At 47.7% G+C, this 23,330-nt stretch overlaps 1 protein-coding gene across 1 annotated transcript in view; it reads right to left on the bottom strand.

Moving 5' to 3' along the window:
• Positions 1-21,547, bottom strand: part of mylkb (myosin light chain kinase b) — a gene marked incomplete at its 5' end in the record, with an annotated part of 39,428 nt that extends 17,881 nt beyond the window's left edge. Inside the window, 13 exons of the mRNA XM_040045337.1 lie at positions 2,109-2,168; positions 4,262-4,378; positions 8,280-8,722; positions 8,782-9,028; positions 9,833-9,918; positions 11,634-11,678; positions 11,754-11,961; positions 13,041-13,238; positions 14,666-14,797; positions 20,651-20,863; positions 21,032-21,132; positions 21,218-21,291; positions 21,398-21,547. Of these exons, the coding sequence (XP_039901271.1) occupies positions 2,109-2,168; positions 4,262-4,378; positions 8,280-8,722; positions 8,782-9,028; positions 9,833-9,918; positions 11,634-11,678; positions 11,754-11,961; positions 13,041-13,238; positions 14,666-14,797; positions 20,651-20,863; positions 21,032-21,132; positions 21,218-21,291; positions 21,398-21,547 (2,074 nt within the window). The remainder of the gene's footprint in view (positions 1-2,108; positions 2,169-4,261; positions 4,379-8,279; positions 8,723-8,781; positions 9,029-9,832; positions 9,919-11,633; positions 11,679-11,753; positions 11,962-13,040; positions 13,239-14,665; positions 14,798-20,650; positions 20,864-21,031; positions 21,133-21,217; positions 21,292-21,397) is intronic.
• Positions 21,548-23,330: the final 1,783 nt, after the last annotated feature.

Raw genomic sequence — 23,330 nt, 5'->3', positions numbered from 1 at the left:
GTCCTCACAAAGACAGGCGAGCACAGGTCTGCAGCTTTGATATTAATCAGCTGACGGTCAGAGCTGCACTCTGATTGGCTCCTTGCTCTGTCAGTCACAGGAAGCACTTCTGTTTTTACTTCTGCACTGAAAGTGAAGAACTCAGTGTTCCTGTACACGCCATCCCAAAATATCAGCTGCATACCTGCTGACACGCCGCTGCAATAAGAGCCCCTGAAAACATCCCCCCAACCCCCGACCACATGGGGTTTTAAAAAGTTTTAACAATGTTTAGCCCCCGCCCACTCGTAGCTGCAGACTAACTGACAGGTGAGAGTGAGCAGCACCTGCAGCAGATGGTTAGGACAGGGAGCAGCCTCTCCGTTTGTCTTGTGCTCAGTCTTTACTGTAACTGTGTTTCAGGGTGGAGGCTGACACATGCACACACGCTGCACCACACAGCCTCCAACCTGCTGCGTGTCTCTAAGCTAACGTGGGCCCAGCAGGCGGACGAACGGCTTCACTCGACACTTCCACGCTTTTAATCAGCACGCAAAGTAAAACAAAGTCTGTCAGAGCGCGAGAGTCAGAAAACCAGGCCTTAAATGGAAGTGGGAGAGGAGCAGCGCCCCCTCCCCGACATCATCGCCCCCGTCCTTCCTCCCTCTGTCTGCTGCTAAAACTCTGCGGTCTCCGAGAAGTGACTGAAACCAAAGCAGGAGCCGAGCTCCGGTCTGAGAAACTCTCAGCTCATGTTCAGGTAGATTCAACTCTGAGTCTGTTCGCATACATGTGAACAAACAGTTAAAGGTCAGGGGTCAGCGCCGTGGAGAGGGTTTCAGCTTTGAACGCAAGAAAAGTGTCTGTGGGCTGTGATATGAACCTGATCAGAGCAGAACAGGACATCCATCCACAGCAGTGAGCCCACTGAGGCATGCACACACAGACACACACACACACACACTCTGAGCAGGAAGGATTTAGAGTTGGATCATAAAGATAAGAGCAGATTTTCCACTGAGGGCTGCAGACAGAAACATGAAGCTGCTGCATGTCAGAGTGTTTTTGTATGAAGTTACTGTTCAAGCACTCACACATTCAGCGCTGTGCAGATACGGAGAGCAAGAAAACAACAAGTCCAGAAACGTCTCATCCAATAGGAAATGTTTAACTCTTTCATTTATTTGTATCTCTATTGTGATTGTTTCATGAAAGAAACATTTTGGTCACACAACACAATTTACTCAGAGTGAATAATTATTAATCGTAGCTTTGACTTAAACTGTTACAGCCAGGAACTTTTCTACAATATGTTCCTGTTTAAAACCCAAAACCTTTCATTAAGATGAAACTTTTAAAAGAGCAACAACACTTTCTTTTATTCTGAAGAGTGATCTTAGGATTTCTACCAAAGTAAGACTTTATTCTCCTTGCATACAGAAACATTACGACCAATCAGGACACAGCTACAAACCAGCTGACCAATCAGGACACAGCTACAAACCAAACAAAGTTACTACTTGTAACCAAAAAGTTGTTGTTTGTAGCAGACTGTGTGTTTTAACCCACAGTGTCTGCACAGTTTGTTTCCAGGTGAGACTCATTCATGATGCACAGGTGTGACCCCTGCAAGGAAAGGTGTGCGTGTGTGTGTGTGTGTGTGTGTGTGTGTGTGTGTGTGTGTGTGTGCATGTGCATGTGCGTGTGCGTGCATGTGCGTGTGCGTGCATGTGCGTGCATGTGTGTGTGCGTGCATGTGTGTGCATGTGTGCATGTGTGTGTGTGTGTGTGTGTGTGTGCGTGCATGTGCGTGTGCGTGCATGTACGTGCATGTTTGTGTGCGTGCATGTGTGCATGTGTGTGTGTGTGCATGTGTGTGTGTATGTGGGAAGCAGCAGGGCTGATGGGAAACGTAGTGTTAATGAAGGTTTACTGCTCTGGAGGTAGGAATAATAATGTGACAGTGATGAAGGAACTGATGTTTCCAGTGATACACAGAGACTCTTTAAAATAGAAACACCCGCCTGAGTGTGTGTGTGTGTGTGTGTGTGGGAACCAGTGATCCCAGCCTGCAGCTCCTTATTGGGACAAAAGGAAAGAGGCTGCTGCTGCATATTTTGGAAACTCACTCTCTGAGGTTGGAGTCGCCTTCTTGGACTTCTTGTCGGCCGGAGAGTTTTCAGCCGGGTCTGCAGGACACAGAGAGACAGAGAGGGAGGAGTTAACACGTGCACACACTCAGGTGCTCTCTGAGAGCTCCACAGCCGTGAACCCCAACACAAACATCAGAAACCCTCCGGCAAACACTGAGCGTTCACCTGCAGAAAATTCATATTTTATTCAAACTGAAAAACAAAATGTGTGTTTACAGAGCTCAGACATTTCACATTCTGCTCTCCGACATGACACACATCACTGAGCACATTCACTGAATGCTGCGTGGACCCAGAGAGGGTGTTTGGTAACACGCCGCTCAGTGAGACTCAGCGAGACGACAGAAGTTCAAGTCAAGTCGTGTGAGTGCAGAAAAATGCCACCGGCTTTTTGTGAGGGAAACCAGCGCGGTGCTGCATTCAGGGACGAACTATCAAAAAAGTCACTGCTCAGACTCAGAGAACCCAGGTACGTAAATAACAACCAGGAGGCATACACATGTAAGCGTGCACGGGACTCAGTCCAGCCTGAGTTAAGGTCCTTTCACATCGGACGCAGCACAGCGCTGCGCTCTGAAACCCATTCATGTCTGTTGTTTGCCTCGTGCAGCAACGGTTTTCCAGCTGTGCCAAGTAAAGCGCAGCACAAGCACAGGTGCAGCAGAGTGCAGTACTCGCATGAGTCGCACCTTCGTGCTACCAATAGAAACTAAGCCTACAGTGAAGCCTACAATGAAGGAAAGCGTTCTGTGCGTGTCTGAGTTCGGTGAACTGTTTGTCACAGGTTTACGTGCACGTACGGGGAACTGCACAGCTCTGCAGAGGGAAAGCAGCGTTCTGGAAACGACGCATTCTTCACTAGTCAGGACAAAGGTTTCTTCTTTAAGGATTTATTAAAGGTTTGGACATAATACAACACAAACTGTCGTAGAGGACACAAAGTCAAAGACGTTTAGAAGCGACAAGGTGCAGGCACTTCTCGTATACGTAGAGCAGTCGCAAAAATGACGTACAAGCAGAGCGCAGCACAACACAAATTTTGGATCTTTCGCTCTAGTTTGCAGTGAGACATGCTGCGTCTGATGGGCCGTCAGGCTGCAGTCTCTGGGTGCTGTCTGGACGGACCCGGTGCACAGGCGTGAGACGATCCTGGAGGTCTCAGAACTGAACCACAGTGTTCACACAGCCGGACACTTTCTGTGTTCTCTGGAAGTCACTGCTGTCACTTCCTTGACTTCCTGTCCAAACACAACATCACAGATTCACAGCACATGGTGGAGCACAGTTCATCGTGTTTCCATCGCGAACTCTGCCTCTGTCCTCGCCACGTTAGCTCACAGCAAAGAAAGAGCCGAGTGTCCTCGTGCTGCTTCAGTCTCAGGTGTCCATGAGCACCACAGGACTGAGACACACCTGAAACAGCGGCTGCGTCCGTGCTGCAGGCTGGACCACAGCGTCCGTGCTGTTCTGGACACAGCACACCGAGTCTGTGGTGTTCGTGTTTAAAACCAGCTGACTAAACCCTTTACAAACAGCTGATGTCCTGACGACCAGCGCTAACCCGTCTGCAAACAGGAGCCGATCTTTGATAAAGTCAAACTGTGTTTGTGTTCGTTGGTTCTAATGACAGGAAACCCAGCTGACCAGCGCTGCAGCTTCTGCTGCATCACTCTTCCAGTCCAAACCACTGCAGCGACCATCAAAGAGAGTGGGCGGGGCTAACATGACCCATGAATGCTGATGTTTGTGTGATCTTTCCAAAGAAGCAGAGCTGCACTGCTGAACAGAGTCGTGTGTTCAGGAGGCTCGACTTATCGGTTGGTGTCTGAGAGTCAGTGCTGATGACGGAGTCAACAAATGTTCATGGACACGGCAGGAAGTAAACAAGCTCTTTGGTTTAGGACAGATTACGACAAACATATCAGATACATTTCAGATCTTCATTCAGACAACAAAAGTACACTTTAAAGTTTCTCTCACAGTTTGAATGCTTTAAACCTGCGTCTACATCAGGATGCAGGAGGAAGAATAACTGTAGAGGAAAGACCAGAAGAACAAAAACAGCAGAAGAAGAAGAACATGCGGCACTGAAGGAAAGATCTGAGACAGGAACAAAGCTTTGTTCTCACCGTCTACCAGAACCGTGCAGGAACACTCGGCTTTGCCTGCCGAGTTCTCGGCTCTGCATTTATACTGGCCTTCATCCTCTGGCAGGGCTTTGTCTATGGTCAGGGAGCAGAGGCCGCCTGCAACACACAACACAGCACAATATAACACAACCCACACAGGACACAGTCAGATCAGCACGAGGTCAAGTCTCATTTCTTACATTCCACAAAGTTAATCAATAAAAATGAAGGTATGACTCCTTACACATTTCATTTACTATGAACGAGCCATCAGAGCGTCACGTTCTCCACCCTTTTAGACGCCATGTGAGACTAAAGGCCATCCTCCGCTGCCGGTGCGGCATCCTTCAGAAAGGCTTTCTTCTTCCTTCAACACGTGTTAGGACATTTCTTTGCTTCAGACAGAAGGACAAGCATCACACTCCTCTGCCTCTCACTTGATCAGTGAAAATAAAAGCTTTCCCTGTTAATCAGACTCTGTGACCTGAAAGATGGTTTTAAAAAAATCTTTTAAAAGGATTGTTGTTTTGGTCGCCTCCGTCCTGTTTGTTCCAATCAGAACCGAGATGTTTAAAACTCGATCGGCCAGCCGAGAGTTTAGGGAACCTGAAGTTCACAGGACGGGACAAAACTGAAGCGTGAAGTCAAAGACCCTCGTAAGAGGTCGGCGGGTGATGGACAGTTTCACCAACAAACAACCAGTCTCTAACACGGCCCCTGGTGACAAAGCACAGCTATCACAGAAACTCACGGATCTGAAGTGACGTTCATACGACCTGCACACGACCAACACTCAACCTCACCCTAACCCTTTTATTTGTGCTTCGTGATGCTATCGTGGCGCTGAGTTACCAGTCCATCCATCTTCTTGTCCTTTTCTGGTTCAGGGGAGCAGCCTAGCCAGAGAAGCCCGGACCTCCCTCTGTGAGCCACCTCCTCCAGCTCACCCGGGGAACAGCGAGGCGTTCCCAGGTCAGCCAAGAGATGCAATCTCTCCAGAGTGCCCTGCGTCTGCCGCAGGGCTTCCTCCCACTAGGACACGAACACCCCGCAGAGGAGGCGTCCAAATTGGATGAACTGCCTCAGCCGGCTGCTCCACTCTGATTCCCTCCTCACCACATCAGTAATGACGAGGCCAAACACCATCTGGAGAAAACTCTTTTCCACTGCTTGTTTCTACAATCTCATAATCTCATCTGCAAATTTCATAAAAGAGGAGGATGACAACTAAAGTCAGAGAGGTCCTTACAGCTGACAGGCTCGGACCTGACCGAGGCAACGTCTTAAACATCTGTGGAGAAAACATCTGTCGTCCCTCCACCCTGCTGGAGCTGAGGGGATCTGCACCAAATCCAACAAAGCGTGAAGAGAAGGCAGGAAGCTGCTGCGACTCGTTGAATCAACACTCTGAACACTTTCTGTAAAAGGATCGCTTTGATCTGACGTTTTATCGTCATGACGACCCTTCAGCCAACGATCACGTCGTTTTATAACGACGCCTACAAAACCACAAGAGCAGAAAGTGAAGATCTGAGTTCATCATAAACATGCTGCTGCCTTTAAATCTGTACCAACACATGTATGTGACCTCTGACCTTTAACATGTGACACACAGACTCCTCACTCTGCAGGATAAACACACACAACCAGGGGCTGTCCTCCAGACTGAAATAACACACTGAGGGATTATTATTACACACACACACACACACACACACACACACACACACACACACACACACACACACACACACACAGGTCTTTACAGGACATCACAGTGTGTGTTTCTATGCTTGTGAGGACCTTCAGGCTCTTTCTTAAAGGGTGAGTCTGCCTATTTTATAAATGTGAGCCATCAGTCTGATTCTGACGGCTGCTGTATTTATTTCACCATCCATGCTGAAAGCTTCCTGTTAATGAAAGTTTCCTGCTGGAGCCGCTGATAACGGCACAGAGAAGAAAAGATTGTGACAGCTGGTCCAGCTGCTGAAAGTGAAAGTGAACTCAAAGTGTCCCTCGACCATCAGGAGGAGGAGAAGCAGTGAGGGTGACTTCAGCAGAGCGGCGAGCCCGACAAAATCCAAGCACGGCGTGGATCTACACGACATGCTGCATGCTCATTGGCTAATGACTCAATCATCTCCTGCTTCCTGTTTCTTTGTCGCTATCCGGTTGTTCAGTCTGACGTCACTAGCCGTGTCTGGACCTAAACTCTGCTGCAGGTCCATATATCAAACGATCACTATGGCATTACTGAGAGTTGAAAAACTGTCTAAAGTCTTTCATGTTTATAAAATGATCAGCGTTCTGCTCTACCAGGTGTAACAATTGAGTTTAACATCCAGGCATCCATGAAAACGGAATTTATGACATTTAACGGAGTTAGAAGTTAGCAGGGAGTTAGCTCGCTAGCTTCTATCTAAATACAATATAGCATGTCCTGACTGCGGGGTTTTGGAAACAAATTAAAACGTACAGCTCTGCTATCACTTCCAGCATAAATGAAGACAGAAAACTAAACAGCAGTGACGTTTGTAGGGTTACTGAAGTTGGGCTAGCTGGTATATAATGATGTGCTACGTGACTGCTAGCGACACAGCTATGTTAGCATAATATAAACAAGCTAACTTTTTTTCCACTCGATAAAAGTTAACGTGAGTGTTCTTGGTGGTCAGGAACAAATGTAATCGCATGGCAGGATGCTGTAAAAGGACCAAACTTCAGCCAGGAGAACAACTGAGATAATCCATCCACAATACGAGGTTAGTCATTCATGTACTGCTGCATGGGCTGGGCTGTAGTTACATCCTAAGGTTTTAAAAACTGAGCTTAAATAAATGATTAGCGGTAATAAAAGCCGAGGGAGGTCAACAGTGATCACTGACTGTTTTAGGAGCTTTTTGAGATCAAATAGAAGAAAATACAAAACATTAAACATGTTAACAACACAAAAGCCATATTAAATGCAGACTACTTTAGGCCCGGAAGTAGGATTCGTCACGTCATCACTTAACGACCGGATAATAAGGTCCTCATTTGCAAAGTAAACATGAGGCGGGCAGCAGGCTCACACACTCCGACTTTTACACAACTGCCAGAGGAGTTGCCCCCTACTGGAGATTAGAAAGAATACAGGTTTAAAGTAGCTGAGCACCGGCTGTGTCCATCTTCTCGTTTTTACTTGATCAGCTGATGTTACATTCCTGCAGTGCGGCTAACTGTCACTGCCTTCTTAATGTTACTGCTAGAACAATCACGCTAACTCAATTTTAGCAAAGTTGTGTCTAAAGTAAGTAAAACTATCACCATCACTGCTAAACACAAAAAAGTCCAGACTGAATTTAAAGTAAACTTTGTTTTTTACATTTTTGTCTTCACAATCAAATCCATGAACGACAGTTCTGCTCAGCATGTTCAAAGTTACTGAACAAGTTTTAAAGATTAGCTTCGGGGAGACGTAACTAAACATCATGAAGACAGTTTAAGACAGACAGAGTGTCCCTTCAACTGATGAATGAATCCCTGCCGGACCTCACAAGTACAGTAATACGTGTGTGTGTGTGTGTGTGTGTGTAGTGATCTGCTTCCATATGAAATTCCAGTGACGGTCACACATCACATCCTGCTTCTATTGTTTCACATCTGCGTTCTATTATTAGAGTCTCAATCCTCAGACCTCCATCAGCAGCTGCTTCAGCTCCTCCACCGACTCCACCAACGCTGCTCCACAGCTTCACCTCCTGATCTCCGTCTCCCTGTCGCGCTGCTCATTCTGTCGTCTTTAATCTGAGGGGTTTTTCTGTTTCTCAGCCTGAATAAATTCAGTGGCTCTAATCGATTCTGATCACTTCCATTGATGATCGCAAACAAACAGTACTGCTAAATAAAGTTTTCTTTGAATTCAAAGAGAGCGTTCGGGGTTGCTGTGAAATGTAAACAAAGCCCTCCTCCCTCCTTTTAACCAAATCATGTCAGAAAACCTTTCACTTCCTGTTGTGCTGTGTGTGTGACCTCTGACCTTCGTTTGCGAGGATGATGAATTTGGACGCCTTGATGACCTTCCCGTCCAGCGTCCAGGTGACAGTGACATCAGAAGCGGTGGCGAGGCGGCACTGCAGCCGGAGCCGCTGACCGTCCAGCACCGTCATGTCGCTCAGCTTCTCTACAAACTCCGGCGCCGCACCTCCTCCTCCTCCGGTGCTCTTCTTCTCATTAATCCCTCCATCCATGCAGTTGTTCACCTCCGCCTTCTCCCCGTTCTTCTCGGGGCCCGTCGGGTTCTTCTTGTTGGCGAGGACAGAGCGGAAGTCGCCGACGTTCTTCGTGGGCGTCTCTGCGGCCTTGCTGCTGTTGCTGCTTGCGGCGCCCTTCTTCCCCAGCACGCTGCGGAAGTCGACCTGCGATGGGGAGTTCACCTTCTCCTCGCTCTTGGGTTTGACACCCTTGAGGTTGGCCTTAAAAATCCATGTGGTGGCGCTGGTTATGCTCGGTGGTGGCGGTGGCGGTGGGCGGGGCCGGCCTCCCTCTGCTCGTCTCCCTCTGGGATGTTTTTGCCTTGAACGGCTCGGCGTCCAAGCAGCGAGCGGAAGTCCAGCTGCTGCGCCTCCCTCTGCCGCAGCTCCTCTTCACCCCGCTCCCTGGTTTCCACACAGCGTTTGAGGAGGCCTCTGGGAGCAGTGGTCTGGTCCTCCTCTTTCTTCTTCTTCTCTCTCTGTGCAGGTGCGGGAGCTGCCGGTTCTCCTTCTGCTCCTCGTTGGCCTCCTGCCACTGCCGAATGACACCACTGCTGCTGCTTCTCTCTGCTCCACGCCTCCTCCTCCTTTGCCACCTCCTCTCAGCACCACGCTCCCACCAGCTGCTCCTCCTCCTGCTCCTCCTGCTGCTGCTGCCAGGCTGGATGAACAAGCACAGAGACAGATGGAGGGACAGAGAGAGAGAGCAAGAGGACAAGCTCCGCCCCCCAGGTCTTAGCTGGTGGGGTGGGAGGTGGGGGGGGGGGGGGGGACCTCGACTCAAATTGTTCATGTTACATCACAAGTGACTCAACTGCCCGAATATGGGCATGAGCAGAGGGAACACACACACACACACACACACAGATGTAAACAAAGAAAAAGCAGACTGAGGACACACTCCTCCTCCTCCTCCTCCTCCTCCTCCTCCTCCTCTGAAGCTGCTGACTCTTTTTCACAGTTTCATCAAACTAGAGCAAACGGGGTTTCTTCCAGCAAACACTCGCAGCAGAGTAAACACACAGAGGAAATACTGGCTCTGATTGGTCGGGGTGATATGGACGGATTAGAGAAGCTTTAGGGAATTTCTGGATAAATAACAGAAGGATGGAGGGAATGGGGGGTGGGTGTGAGGAGGGGGTGGAAACAGGAACAGAGAGCTGGGAATAGTGGGGGGGGGCTGACGGAGTCAGACTCTATGCTGATGATGCAGAGGTCTGTTTAGGGAACGAGACGTTTTAAAAACTCGTCAGGTTCAACCAATCACGCTCATACGGCACAGAAATCTGACTCCGCCCTGTTCAGCCAGCTGCAGGTGTCCAGGTGAGTGAGGTCTCACCTGCTGCCGTCCCGTCCTCTCCTGTCCTTTTCTCGTCTTCGGTGACCGACAGCGTGGCCACAGCGCTGCACTCGCCCACGCTGTTCCTGAAACACAAAGTTTATCTTTTACATGCAGCACACTCTCATCTTCTCACAGGCACTAAGACCATCTCCCACTTCCACGCCACTGATTCATCACAGCGGTGTTTTCATTCAGGCACTGCTGCACTGTGCTATTTGCAACGTCAGACTTCATATGAGAAACTGATCCTTTTATCTCTCATTAATGGCACATAACATTTTCCCTTTAAGAGAGGAAAGACACCAGGTAGGCTCCACTGGTCCTGATCAACAATGTTCAGAAACATTTGACTGAAATTACCCTGGAAGTTGTTGTCTTTGTTGTCTTTGTTAGCACTAATCACATTATGTCTGATGCTCAATCATCACTTCACTCTCTGAAGAAGTCACATTATGATGTGGAAAACCTGATATTTACTTTTATAGATCAACTGTTTGTCTTTTTCAGTCCGAAGCTCTCCTGTATTCACATCTGTGGAAAAACGGCCTCTGTGCCATCAGAGACGTCTTCAGGTCATCTGTTGATTGTAAAAGTCGTTTTTATATAGAATGACCTCTGCACTTGATTTGCTCTGCATCAACCTTTGAACGGCTAAGACTTCACAGACAGCAACCCTACACTCGCCCCACGATCTGAAGAAAACACAGGACACCTTCTCGTGACAAATGGAATCAGGTTTGATGTTTGTTAGAACGATTATGTCATGTTAGCTGTTCCAGCTGAGGACAGGTTTTCCTTCTTTTGCACTGTCAAAGCTGTTACTGCTCACAGTGTGATGTTTGAAACCATCCAAATACTGACTTGGTTTGTAAATGACTTTCGGGACATTCAGAATTTGTTTTTACTTGAGATCCAACAGTTTCCTGTTTTAGTAAGTTGGAAAATATCCATTATTATGAAGTGTGTATTTCAATAATAATGTTTGATTGACAGTAAATCTTCAGGCTCACAATGTTGTCACTCATGGCTCAATGACTCTGAGGTTTAAAGCTGCATTTCCATCGTAGGAACTTTCTACAGGTTCGGGACCATTTGGATAAAATTAGGTCTGAACTAAGTTCTGGGGATGTTCTCTTTACCTCCAAAGGTGTAGTACTTCAGAAAGGACAGGAACTTGGTCCAAAATATCTGAACTTTGGAGTTCGTGAAATATCAAAAGATCCTGAACTTTTCAGAGATCTGGAGCTCTGAAATTTCAGGACCTTGGATGGTCCAGATCAACCATCCAAGGTCCCCAATACACCTGAACCAGAACTGTTCAGGAACTTTACCAACATGACCAAGTGTTTGATTGGTTAAGCACTTGTTCTCAGTATTACTGTCACTTAAGAACACCCAGAGGACCTCGTCTGTGCGGCATTAGGCACCTTTAAATTCCTTGATGTTGGTTTGTGTTTCGGGTAAAGTGCAGCTTTACCGTCTCTCACAGTTTCTTCATGTTCACTGGCACCAGCACATCACATATGATTTTCATGAGCAGAAGGAGATTTCTCTTCTATTCTCATGTTACATAGTCATGCTTTGAATATGATGCAGACTGCTGTATGTGCTGGGGTGGATGATGAGGTTATGGATGAATAGATTATGGAGGGGGAGGGCTGGTGGTTCCTCTGTGAGTGTAATCCTCACTGCAGCTCTGTACTGACGATCATCTGGGATTATTTCAGCATGTCTGCAGAATCTGTGTCTTTTTATGACATGTGAGTGTTTACAGTATCGGCGGCTGTCGATCCGTTACCTCAGGCTGATCAGGTACTCTCCGCCATGTTCCTTCTTCACCCGTCTGAAGAAGAAAACAGAGTTAGCTGTATCAGGTGTGGTTAGCTGCAGAGCGTGTGGTTTGCGTTTAACTGTAAACCTTATGAGCAGGGAGACGACGTCCTCTTTCTGCAGAAGTTCATAGTCGCCTCCGGAGGTCAGAGATCGGCTCGGGTCGGTTCTGGTCCAGGTGTACTGGGGAAACGGATCTCCGGCGATGGCACAGGACAGAAGAACATGCTGACCAACAGCAGCGCTCACCTCTTTGGGCTTGGTGATGAACCAGGGCTGGACGCCGTCCTGAGGCTCTGCAGAAAACCACAATAATAAATCGGGGTTTATATGGAGGTCGTGTGGTTGAGCCTCACATAGGAAACCCAACATATACACTGTAGATAGTGTGTGAACACAATGACACCAAAGTTGATCGGTCAGTGGTTGAGCTGCAGCACAGACATCCTCAGTTACAGCTGGAGGGTTGATGTCTTCTCCCTCGCAATCCTCATGGACACTAATCAGATCATCCCGGGAGTTTGGATGTATAAACATCGCATCCACACAAACTCAGGATCCACAGACCGTTCAACCTCTGCATGAACTATAAGTTACCATTCAGACTCTGACAATAAAGAAGCATGTAATGCATGAACAAAGCAACAATCGCACTGAACACCCGACAGACACCGGCTGACAGGACTGGAGTTTTCTTTGGCTTTTTTTGTCATGTAGAGGCTGTGTGCAGGCAGGAGCGGTGATATGGACCCAAAGTGCAGACACTCTGAGGCAGTAAGTAAACTCAGATTTATTGCTATATGGAAAACAGAGACCTAGCAAAACTGAGAGTACAAATACTAAACTGAAAATATCAATAACCTGAACACACAGCAAGATGAGGGTAGATCGCGACACGGACACAGAGAAACACAGAGAAACACAGAGGGGGCAATCAGGGCTGACGAGACAAAGGATGCAAAACCTGACGCTTTAACATGAGACACGGACTTTCAAAGTAAAACAGGAAACACAGACTGAACGTATAGACACAGACTCATAAGCAGGCACTGCAACAGAGACGTGGGAAACAGGGCAGACACAGACACTGACTGGACACAGAATAGAGTATGGAAACCAAAACCTGAGACCTACATAATCAAACACCAAGAATAACGGGAGGAAAATAGAAATGCAAAACAGAAACCAAAAGCTTCACAAAAATAAACTAAGAAGAGAACACAAATAAGGGTACAAGACAGAAACCACATTTTTGGGCCAAGGTGGATTTGGTATCAGGATCAGAAAGGCTGTGGGTTTGTAATTGTTGTGTTTGTGAACATTGCAAAAATCCCCACATTGGTGTCACTCAGGTCTCAGTGCAACTGCAGCATACCCTCCACCGTGAGCCGGGCCTGGGTCTGGTCCTCTCCATACTGGTTCCAGGCCTGGCAGCTGTAGGTCCCGGTGTCCTCGGGGAAAACCTCGTGGATCAGCAGAGTGCAGCGGGTTCCCTCTCTGAGGAGCTGGAAGTCCTCTGACTCGGTCACCTCCTGCCCATCGTGGAGCCACACCAGCTCTGGAGGAGGGTGACCTGAGGACCACACACAGCTTCATTCAAACATCAGGACACATCAGTGAAGACCAGTACGCACCAAAGATCCTTTTACTTAATATTATAATTATTATATGCAGTATTTTTGAGAATTAAAGGAGTGGCAATATTTTGTTTATTTAATTTACATTTTAGTGTTGTTGAATCAAAAGTACTTTAAAAAAAAGGCAAACTGGAAGTGCAGTTCCTCTGAAATCCAGCAGAGGCAGCAGTGAGTCAGTCCTCATAGACGTTAGCCTCATACACGAACTGATTGGTCTTCATGGATAATTATCCACCTTCATAACCCCTGTACAGGGGTAGGTGGTCTTTATAACTCACCTGTTTATTTGTTATTAGGGGCGTGGCCTCTTTGACTGACAGGTGGATGGTGACACAGGTGGCTGTAGCTGCTAACTGTTTGCTAGTTTCACCTGAACTGGACCTCTGGGCTGTGTTTGTGCAGTTGGAGCATTATTAATGACATCATCTGACCAATAACATGGCTGCTGTGAGGTCACTACTAACAGACCATCCAAGAAGGCGGAGCTTCAGTTTTTATGCACAGTGAAATTCAAGGATTGTGATTGGACGTTGAGCACTGATCAGCAGGTATCTGTGTCTGCACTCCATCACCTCATCCAGATACGTCTGGCTGCAGGACTCATTATGTCAAGTACCGTCACAGCCGCCATTATTCAGATACAGTCAGTGATTTAAAGCTAAATTCACTGTTATTTGATTCATTTCATGGATGCTTCAGTAAAGCTGCTTTAACTCTAGCTGTGGATGTAAAATTAGTTTAAATACTTTTCACATTTAGTAAGTACAATTATTTATTAATACGTCAGTATGACCTTCAGGGGAGTTCAGTGTAATGATTGGGTAAGAAAAACATCCAGAGGTCAGAGGTCAGAGGTGTGCGTGTGTGTCTGTGCGTGTGTGTGTGTGGCAAGGTGTTTCTGCACAGTGTACCAGGGGCACGGAGAAAAGTTGTCGTACCATAGGCATGAGGAGTGTGTGTGTGTGTGTGTGTGTGTGTGTGTGTGTGTGTGCGTGTGTGTGTGTGTGTGTGTGTGTGCGTGTGTGTGGCTCCATAAATTTCAGTTTTGTGTGGAAATGAAGCTCGTGGAGAGAAGCAACAGCACCTCTGATCCTCACACAGCTTATATGGAGAAGAAAACCCAGTGTGGAAAATCATTATGTAACACACACACACACGCACACACACACACTGCGGGGTTAATAATGTGGGGACTCATAATGAACTCATAATTCAGAAACAATGCGTGCTGTCATATCAGAGCAACAACAACACTCAGAGGAAACGAAGAAGTAAATCTGCCCTCATCGCATCTCCTCCATCTCCCCAGAGATCAGACAGGAAATACCACAGCTCGCACACACACACACACACACACACTTACCGCTCAGCTCCACCGTCATGGCGACTCTGCTGCCGTCCATCACCTTCAGATCGCTCAGGCGACCAATGAAGCGAGGAGCTTCACACGCAGCTCTGACCTCTGTGACCTCTGACCTCCCGCCTCTCTGTCTGCCTGCAGGACGGAAACACATAAAGAAGAAAAAGGAGCAGTTACTAATGTAATCAAGTACATTTACTCCAGTACACGAGAGTACTCCAGTCTGCTGATACTTCAAATGTCAAAGGGAAATAATGCACGTTTGACTTCCTGTTTTTATTTACAGTGTAACAGCCAATCACATTAAACTATCATAATCCAAACCCAGAGCTCAGTGTGTTAGCCCGAGGCAGAGAGAGAGCAGAGAGCACCAGCCTGAGCCTCACTCGTCCTCTTCCTTATAAGGAGCGAGGGTTTCCTTTTCTCTCTCAGACACACACACACACACACACACACACACACACACACACACTAAAGTCCATTAAACATGCCTGTGTATGTGTGTGCGCTCATGTGAGGAGGAACAAATGTGTGTGTGCGTGTTTGTTCTGTGTACATATCAGAAATACCAGAGAGGACACACACTGCTCACCGGCTGTGTGTGCGTCACATTAACTGATGAACACACACACACACACACACACACACACTGTAACAACAGTTAGTATAATCATATTTCCATGCTGGGGTGTTTCCAGGGTTGATGAGACGAGCGGGGGCAGAGGAGGTGAAGAAACAGAAATCTGAATATCTGAAACGCCGGCTTTGGTTTCATCTTTCCTTCTTACACCAGTGACAAAAAAATCCATCTACCCATCCATCAGCCCTCCACCCATCCATCCATCATCACTCCATCTATCATTCCATCCAACCATCCAACCATCCATCCATGCATTTATCCATCCATTCCTTCATCAATCCCTCCATTAATCTTTCATCACTCTATCATGCATCCATTTCTCCATCATCCATCCATCCATCTATCCATGCATCCATTCCATTGTAACCAGAAGGTTGCTGGTTCGAGCCCCGGCTTGGACAGTCTCGTCGTTGTGTCCTTGGGCAAGACACTTCACCTACCGCCTACTGGTGATGGTCAGAGGGGCCGATGGTGCGTTATGGCAGCCTGGCTTCTGTCAGTCTGCCCCAGGGCAGCTGTGGCTACACCTGTAGCTGCCTCCACCAGTGTGTGAATGTGAGAGTGAATGAATAGTGGAATTGTAAAGCGCTTTGAGGTTCTCAAAAAGCGCTATATAAATGCAATCATTATTATTATTATTCCTTCATCCCTCGTCCATCCATCCATCATCCATCCATCCTTCATCACTATCCATTTCTCCATCCATCACTTCACCCATCTATCCATCCATCCATTGCTGGTAAAGTAATTTGGTAAAGTTCTGCACAACAGCTGCAGCAGACCCAGCCTGTCTAGTTTGGGAGTTTCAGAATTCTCTACTTTTACAAAGAAAATGAAAGTTTGTGAATATTGCTCTCCTTCAGCTGAGGTTATGAACCATGACGCTGTGACCTTCACGTTAAACAGAAAACCATAAAACTGCTGTTTCCAGCGCAGGAATTCAAACTCTGATGGATCGATGCACGCTGTAGTTTGGCAGTTCTTTATTTTGAAAGGATATGAGCACTTCCTCCTACACTGTGAGGAGTCATGTGACCTGCAGATACAAACTCACTGAGTGAAACGACTTCAGCAGCCGAGACAGATTCTTCTCAGACTGCAGATGAGACTTTATTGTCCTCACATGGAAATCTGCTGTCTGTGGGAACCCGCTGGTATTTCACTGTGTGTGTGTGTGTGTGTGTGTGTGTGTGTGTGTGTGTGTGTGTGTGTGTGTGTGTGTGTACTGAGTGGGGGATTTCCTGCTGCATGCCTGATTGTCCTTATAAAGCTGCGATGAAGGTTCCTCTCCAACACGCTGATCAGTGATTGGCTGACTGATGCTGCTCTCACTCATCCCTCTAATAAAATGAAATTCTGCACTATTCAGCAAATTACATTCAAAATAAAGTCCAGAAACCATCAGGGCAGTAACTCTTCCTGCAGCAGCTTCTTTGATTTCTGCTTTGAGCGCAGTAACGTCACAGAGCTGGTGTTACGACAGCGGTGGTTATATTTTATCACGCGGGTCTTAGATTAATGATAAAATTTACGTGAGTAGTCCAGGTGGGAGGAAGATATAAAATATTGTGAGTGATGAAAAATAAACATTACCACAAATAATTTTCACATTCACAGAGCTGCATCTGCAGGACCCAGACTGAGGTCTGTGAGCTACATTCATCCACAGGAGCTGTGATACCAGCAGCGTTCTGGTTTCTATTATTTCATCACATCTGATCAGCTAAACAGTCTGAAATCAGAAAGTTAGACTTCCTGATAATAATGAATTACAGTCGTCCAGCCTGGAAGTAATAAATGCATGAACTAGTTTTTCAGCATCACTCTGAGACAGGATATTTCTAACTTTAGAGATGTTGCGCAAATGGAAGAAAGCAGTCTTACATATTTGTTTAATATGTGCGTTGAAGGACATGTCCTGGTCAAAAATGACTCCAAGGTTCCTCACAGTGTTACTGGAGGCCAAGGTAATGCCATCCAGAGTAAGAATCTGCTTAGATACCATATTTCTAAGCTTTCATTTGTAACCTTCACTAAAGCTGTTTCTGTGCTGTGATGAGCTCTGAAACCTGACTGAAACTCTTCAAATAAGCCATTCCTCTGCAGATGATCTGTTAGCTGTTTGACAAACTACTCTTTCAAGGATGTTTGATATAAAGGAAGGTTGGAGATTGGCCTATAATTAGCTAAGACTGCTGGGTCTAGAGATGCTTTTTGAGTAAAGGTTTAACTACAGCCAGCTTGAAGGCCTGTGGTACATAGCCGATCATTAGAGATAGGTTGATCATATTTAAGATCGAAGAATTAATTAATGGCAGGACTTCTTTGAGCAGTTTTGTAGGAATGGGGTCTAAAAGACACGTTGATGGTTTGGAGGAAGTAATTATTGAAGTTAACTCAGAAAGATCAGTTGGAGAAAAAGAGTGTCATGGTCTCCGTGCCTGCCCGGGTCGGCCCCAAAGGCTACATTTGCTGTTTCTGTTCGCTCCCTCTCTGCCTGGGCGGAGCTCACTGTGGCTCCCGCCCTTGGCCCACACACCCTGACAACAATCACCTGTCCATCACCGGGAGCACTATTTGAGGCTGGAACACAGGATCCTCTCGTCGCTGGATGATTGTACTATTGACGTTAGTGTTCTCAACAGCGCCTGTGGACTTGTGCTTCATAATTCTGTGATTAGTTGTGACTTTCCTTCTCTTCTGCCTCAGATCTTCCCCCCCCCCCCCCCGGACCTGCGACCTCCCTGCCGTGTGAACGTGTGTGAGTGTGAGCAAAGAAGACGTGAGCGAGTGTGAGAGAGCTTACCTTGTGATTCCCTGGAGTTTTGGATTCCTTCACTGTACATATATTGCAACTGGCACTGTAAATAAACTACACCTTGGAGACAACCTAACCGCTCTGCGTTTGAGTCCCTGTAAACCAGATCGTGACAAAGAGTCTAACTTAACATCAATGGTACTAAGAGTAGCTGTAGATAATATTACATCTGTGGGATGATTATTGGTCAATTTTTTCTCTAATGATAAAAATTTATTTGTGAAGAAGTTCATGAAGTCATTACTGGTTAACGTTAAAGGGATGGTTGGCTCAACAGAGCTCTGACTGTTCATGTTTCTACAGTGGAATCACTGGTGACCACTTTAAAGACACACTTGCTGGAAACTGTGAGCCTCGCCTGCTCCGGACCAGGTGAGATGTTCAGTATCAGTTACCATGGTGACTGAACAAGGTAAGACACTGAAAACTGTGACTAAGCTCAGCAGATCTCCTTCTGGTCTGCAACATTTATCAGAGGCAGGAGTTTTATAAGATTTGCTCCACGTTCCCGTTTATTTGCAATAATATCAGTGAAATAAATCAGTTACCGTCACGTGGAACAAAATGTATAAAGAAAAGGAAACGATATGATGAATGAAACAAAAACGTCTCATCATGAACAAACTTGTGTGAGCATTGAATGAGATGAACTGAGGCTCCTGAGCTGAGAGGCTCAGGCTGCAAACATCAGCACACACGAGTCACTTCCTCACAGGTGGTAATCTGTTTTTAATCATTTAAATCTGCTGATAGCGGCGACCTTTCATTTCATCCATCTTCATGTCCACAGAGCAGTTTAAAGAGGGCCGAGTGTGAACGCGAGAGCAGACAGATTCAGGAAAAACAGAACGACAGGAAGAGGAGGAAGTGACAGTCGGGATGGGAGAGTGACAAAGCACGCCATTTACCAAGTGTTTCATATTTCACTGTACAGTGTTACTCAGCACTTATTTATGAAACCATGTTCGTTACAAACCTGGGCCGCAAACTAAAGAGCAGCAAATATAACCAGACCAAAGAGTTTCTGAGTCAGCATCACTCTGTAGCTGCTGTCCAGCCGAGGCAGACCTGGGATCAGCTGCAGAGCTGAGAGGAGTCCCCACCGCCTGATGAAGCTGTGGACTCCCTCTGCATGCCCTTCTTGGGTCGGCTTCAGTCTTACTCTGTGTGTGTGTGTGTGTGTGTGTGCTGCTGCTGCGTGTTTTGTCTTTATATGGCTCTCGGCTCTCTGCTGCCTCTGCTCAGCGGTTCAACGACACGGCGCTGAAAAACCTGAGCTGTGACTCCAGCTGATCCACGTGGTTACATCAGCTTCATGATTCTGACCAATCGAAACGACAGGAACAGAGCAGGTAACGAGACGGTGTGAGTAACCTCACCACACACACACACACTCTGGTAATCAGTTAATCTGCTTCATGCTGATGAATGAGTCACGGTGACTGTAGGTGATCTGTATGAGTGGATGGAGGAGGTGGAGGTGTTTGCAGGTCTGCAGAGATAATAACACTAAAGCCGCTCGTGGGTTTAACAGCTGAACGCTTTCCCCAGCAGCAGCTCTGCAGGTGGTTTCATCCCTCTTGAAGATGACCTCTGACCTCTGTGGAGGTGCTGTGTGTTTGCAGGATTCCAGTAAGGATGGAGGAGCCCACTACACTGTGGTGTGAATGCTGCGGGTGTGGGTGCTCTGTGACGACGACTCTTCTGTTTTAAAGTAAAGACAGATTTGAAACCCAGACTCTATTTTCAGACTTTATGTCATTGCTACAGTTATGATGGACCATAAACTGGTGTTTGCTCACTGCAGCCTGTTCCTGTCATGAAGGTGAGCAGGTGTCAACGTTCACGGTGTCCACATGTTTCAGGTGAGCTGATGAAACACTTCCTGTGAGTTCAGAGTGCACTCGTCTTCTTCCTGCTTCACTCCAAACGTCTCAGATTCTCCCACACAAACATTTCTGTCCTGTGTGTGTTTGTTTTTCTCTCTCTGATCAGAAGGTCAGGTCAAAGGTCAGGATGGAGTATGTCCTCAGTTTCCTGTTGGACCATGATTGTGTTTCTGTGTGAGAGTCAGTGCTGCCCTCTGCTGGAGGACTCGGTCATCACACTCTGAGCCTCAGAGTGAAGCTGTTCCTCTGCCCTGCGTTACAACATCTATGCATCCACACAGGGTCATGGACCGACTCTTACACAGCACCTTTCTGCTCTCCCACAGTACTCAAAGCGGTCTATACAACACGCCACATTCACCCAGTCACACTCACCCATACACGCATGTCTTCTAAGATTGTTGTGCTTCCTTACTAACATTCATGCATTCATTCTCTGATGGATGCATCTGAGAGCAATTTGGGGTTAGTATCTTGCCCAAGGAAGGAGCCAGGGATCGAACCACTAACCTTCCGAACAGTAGATGGCCACCCCCCATCCATTCATCCACCCCCCCCATCCATCATGAAGCAGCTCTGAGGAGATGGTTTAAATAAAGGTTTCATTTCAGGTCCTTTAGTCTATGTGAGGAGGAACTCACTGTGCACGAGGAGCGTCCACGCTGCAGAGTCCACCGTCAGCCCGTCAGCGTTCGTCAGCTGACACCTGTACGTGCCCCGGTCCACCCGTCTCACCCTCTCCACGGTGAGAGTGAGACGGGTGCCGTCTCGTCTCTGCCGCAGACCTGATCCCGTCCTCACGGGCCCCCCGTCCTTCAGCCAGGTGACCACGGCCCCGGCAGCAGAGGAGGACACTGTGAGGAAGAGGAGAGGCGGCTCATACTCACAGGATCTTAAAGTCACAGTAAAGCTGTGGAGGAGCTGAGACCTGAAATGAAACCTTTATTAAATCATCATTAACCATCTGCTCAGAGCTGCCTCGTGTCAGTGATTCCAGCTTCACAGTCTGAGGCGTTTCTCACCTTGGCAGGTGAACGTGACCTGAGCTCCCTCTGTGGCCTCCTGGTCCAGGGGGACGGCCTCGAACCGCAGGTTGGAACCCGCCTTGGACGTCCTCACCGGCCTGAAGCACACAGGTGATCCTGAACACACCTGAAAGTGGATGTGACTTCACATTTAAATAAAAGTGAATTGATCCAAGTTCTGACCTGCTATCTGAGCCGGGTCCTGACTGCTGGACCGAGCAGGTCTGATCTGGATCAGGAGCGTCGATGGACCGGACCTGCAGGGGAGCAGGAGCTCTTTCACTTCATGTCATTCTCTTTCATTTATTCTGCCTTAGATGGCATGAGTTTCAGAAACATTATTATTAGTAGTAGTAAAATAACCTGATCAGGTGCAGTTCTCCTCTCAGCCAGCAGAGGGAGCTGTGCAGGTGGTTCGCTCCTCCAGGAGGCGGCCTGTCTGGGCTCTTGCTCCTCGGGCTGGGAGCTGGGAGCAGCTCTGCCCTCCTTCTGGCTCCTGGTTCTGGTCTGTGGTCGTCAGTGGGCCGGCCGGTCCTGCAGGAGGAACCAGAGTGGATGATTCTGAACATGCCGTCCTCATTACCGCGGTGACTGTCCCCGTGTGACAGCATGTTTTTAATTCTCTGCAGTCTGGAAATATTTGATTTACTGGTGGATTTATTTTTATGACGTCTCTTTTCGGTCAGACAGTAAGAAACCTCAGACGGATTATTTGCAGCAGGTTCTGAAAGGTGAAACCTGCCGGTTAGCGTCCCCACAGGAGTTCAGATGAGGAATCTCCTGCTTCCTTCAGCTGCCTCTAACCTGCTGCTGTGAACACTCAAGCAGTTTTCCAGGACAAGTTTCCAGCTCGTGAAGCCAAAAGATCTCAAACTCAGCTGGAAAACTTTAGCAGCAGCAAAGGAAAGAGGAGCCACGTTTTCCAGGAGCTGACGAAGCTCTGAGAGGGACGCTGCTGTCCGTCCACCAGAGCTTCAGACAGGAAAGCTCTGAGGGATTCTTACTGTTAACACATCCAGACATGACAGCACTCACCTGGACGAGTCGTCAGGAGCACCTGGAGAAGAGAGGGGAGGACACGTGAGAGAGAGAACGTCCACATCATCAGCATCCACACAGTCACACGCTCAGAGCGCCTCACCGCCACCAGCTGCTCAACATCAGGCTGTAAACATGTTTTAACGTGGGGCTGACTCACTGCTGCCTCTGCTGGACAGCAGAGGAACTGCAGCGTTTGGTTTGCAGTTTTAAATAATGACAAATGAGCGCGTGCAGCAGCTGAACGACTCTGATTGGCTGCCTCACCTTGGACGGTAAGCTCGGCGCAGGCAGTCGCTGTTCCGGAACCGTTGCTGATCAAACACTTGTAACTTCCTGCATCCTGGACAATCACATCCTTTATCTCCAGGAAGTGAAGGCCTGAGCGCTCGTACATGCTGACCCGCCCACCAGACTGAAGCTCCGCCTCCCCCTGAGAGACAAACAGTAAATACTGAGTTAATCAGTAAAAGCGGACAAAGAATCTGTCCTCCAGCCGCCGCTGCGAGTGAGACTGAGATCCCACAGCTTCTCAGCTGTTCCTCTGCAGCTCTGATCTGAAGCTCCTCGTACCTTGTGCCACGTGACCCTGGGCTGTGGGCGTCCTGTGGTTTTGGCGGAGAACTTGGCGCTCTGTCCCGGCTCGGCAAACACTCGGCTCGGTTTGTTGATGAACTTTGGGGGACTCTCACTCCAAATGCTCGGCCTGTTCTCCACAGCAGGAGCTGCAGAGCGACACCTGGAATCGTGAGAGATGGAGTTCTGGGATCAGCACTTAGCAGTTACTTCTTTATAAGCATGGAGTGCAACCCTGTGCAGCAGCGCCCCTGCTGTTTGGATGCTGGTGTTTACACACTGCTGAAAAATGAAAGGAGCACTTTTTAATCTGAGTTTGACATCAAGTCAGTGAACTTTGGGATACTGATCTGATTGGTTCAGTATCAGAGGAGGTGTTAATCAGGTTCAGCTGCTTTGGTGTTAATGAAACTAACAACAAGGACACAGCCCCCAGAGCAGGAATGCTTTCACGGGTGGAGGACACTCGCATGTTTCCTTCCTCTTCTCTTCTGACTGTTTTTCACTAGTTTTGCATTGGCTGGTCTCCATGCTGGTAGCATGAGGTGAGGACTGGACCCTGCAGAGGCTGCTTAGGTAGCTCAACTCCTCCAGGATGATGCCTGAATGTGTGGGAGGCTTATCATGGAGGGACACACAGCCCCCCACAGGCAGACATGGATAGTGAGCACCGTTTTCACTG

Source organism: Simochromis diagramma, unplaced genomic scaffold (genome assembly GCF_900408965.1).
Source record: "Simochromis diagramma unplaced genomic scaffold, fSimDia1.1 OVJJ01000055.1, whole genome shotgun sequence".
Taxonomy (NCBI): domain Eukaryota; kingdom Metazoa; phylum Chordata; class Actinopteri; order Cichliformes; family Cichlidae; genus Simochromis; species Simochromis diagramma.
The sequence above is the reverse complement of the archived record's forward strand: the minus strand, read 5'-3'. Positions and strand labels throughout refer to the sequence as shown.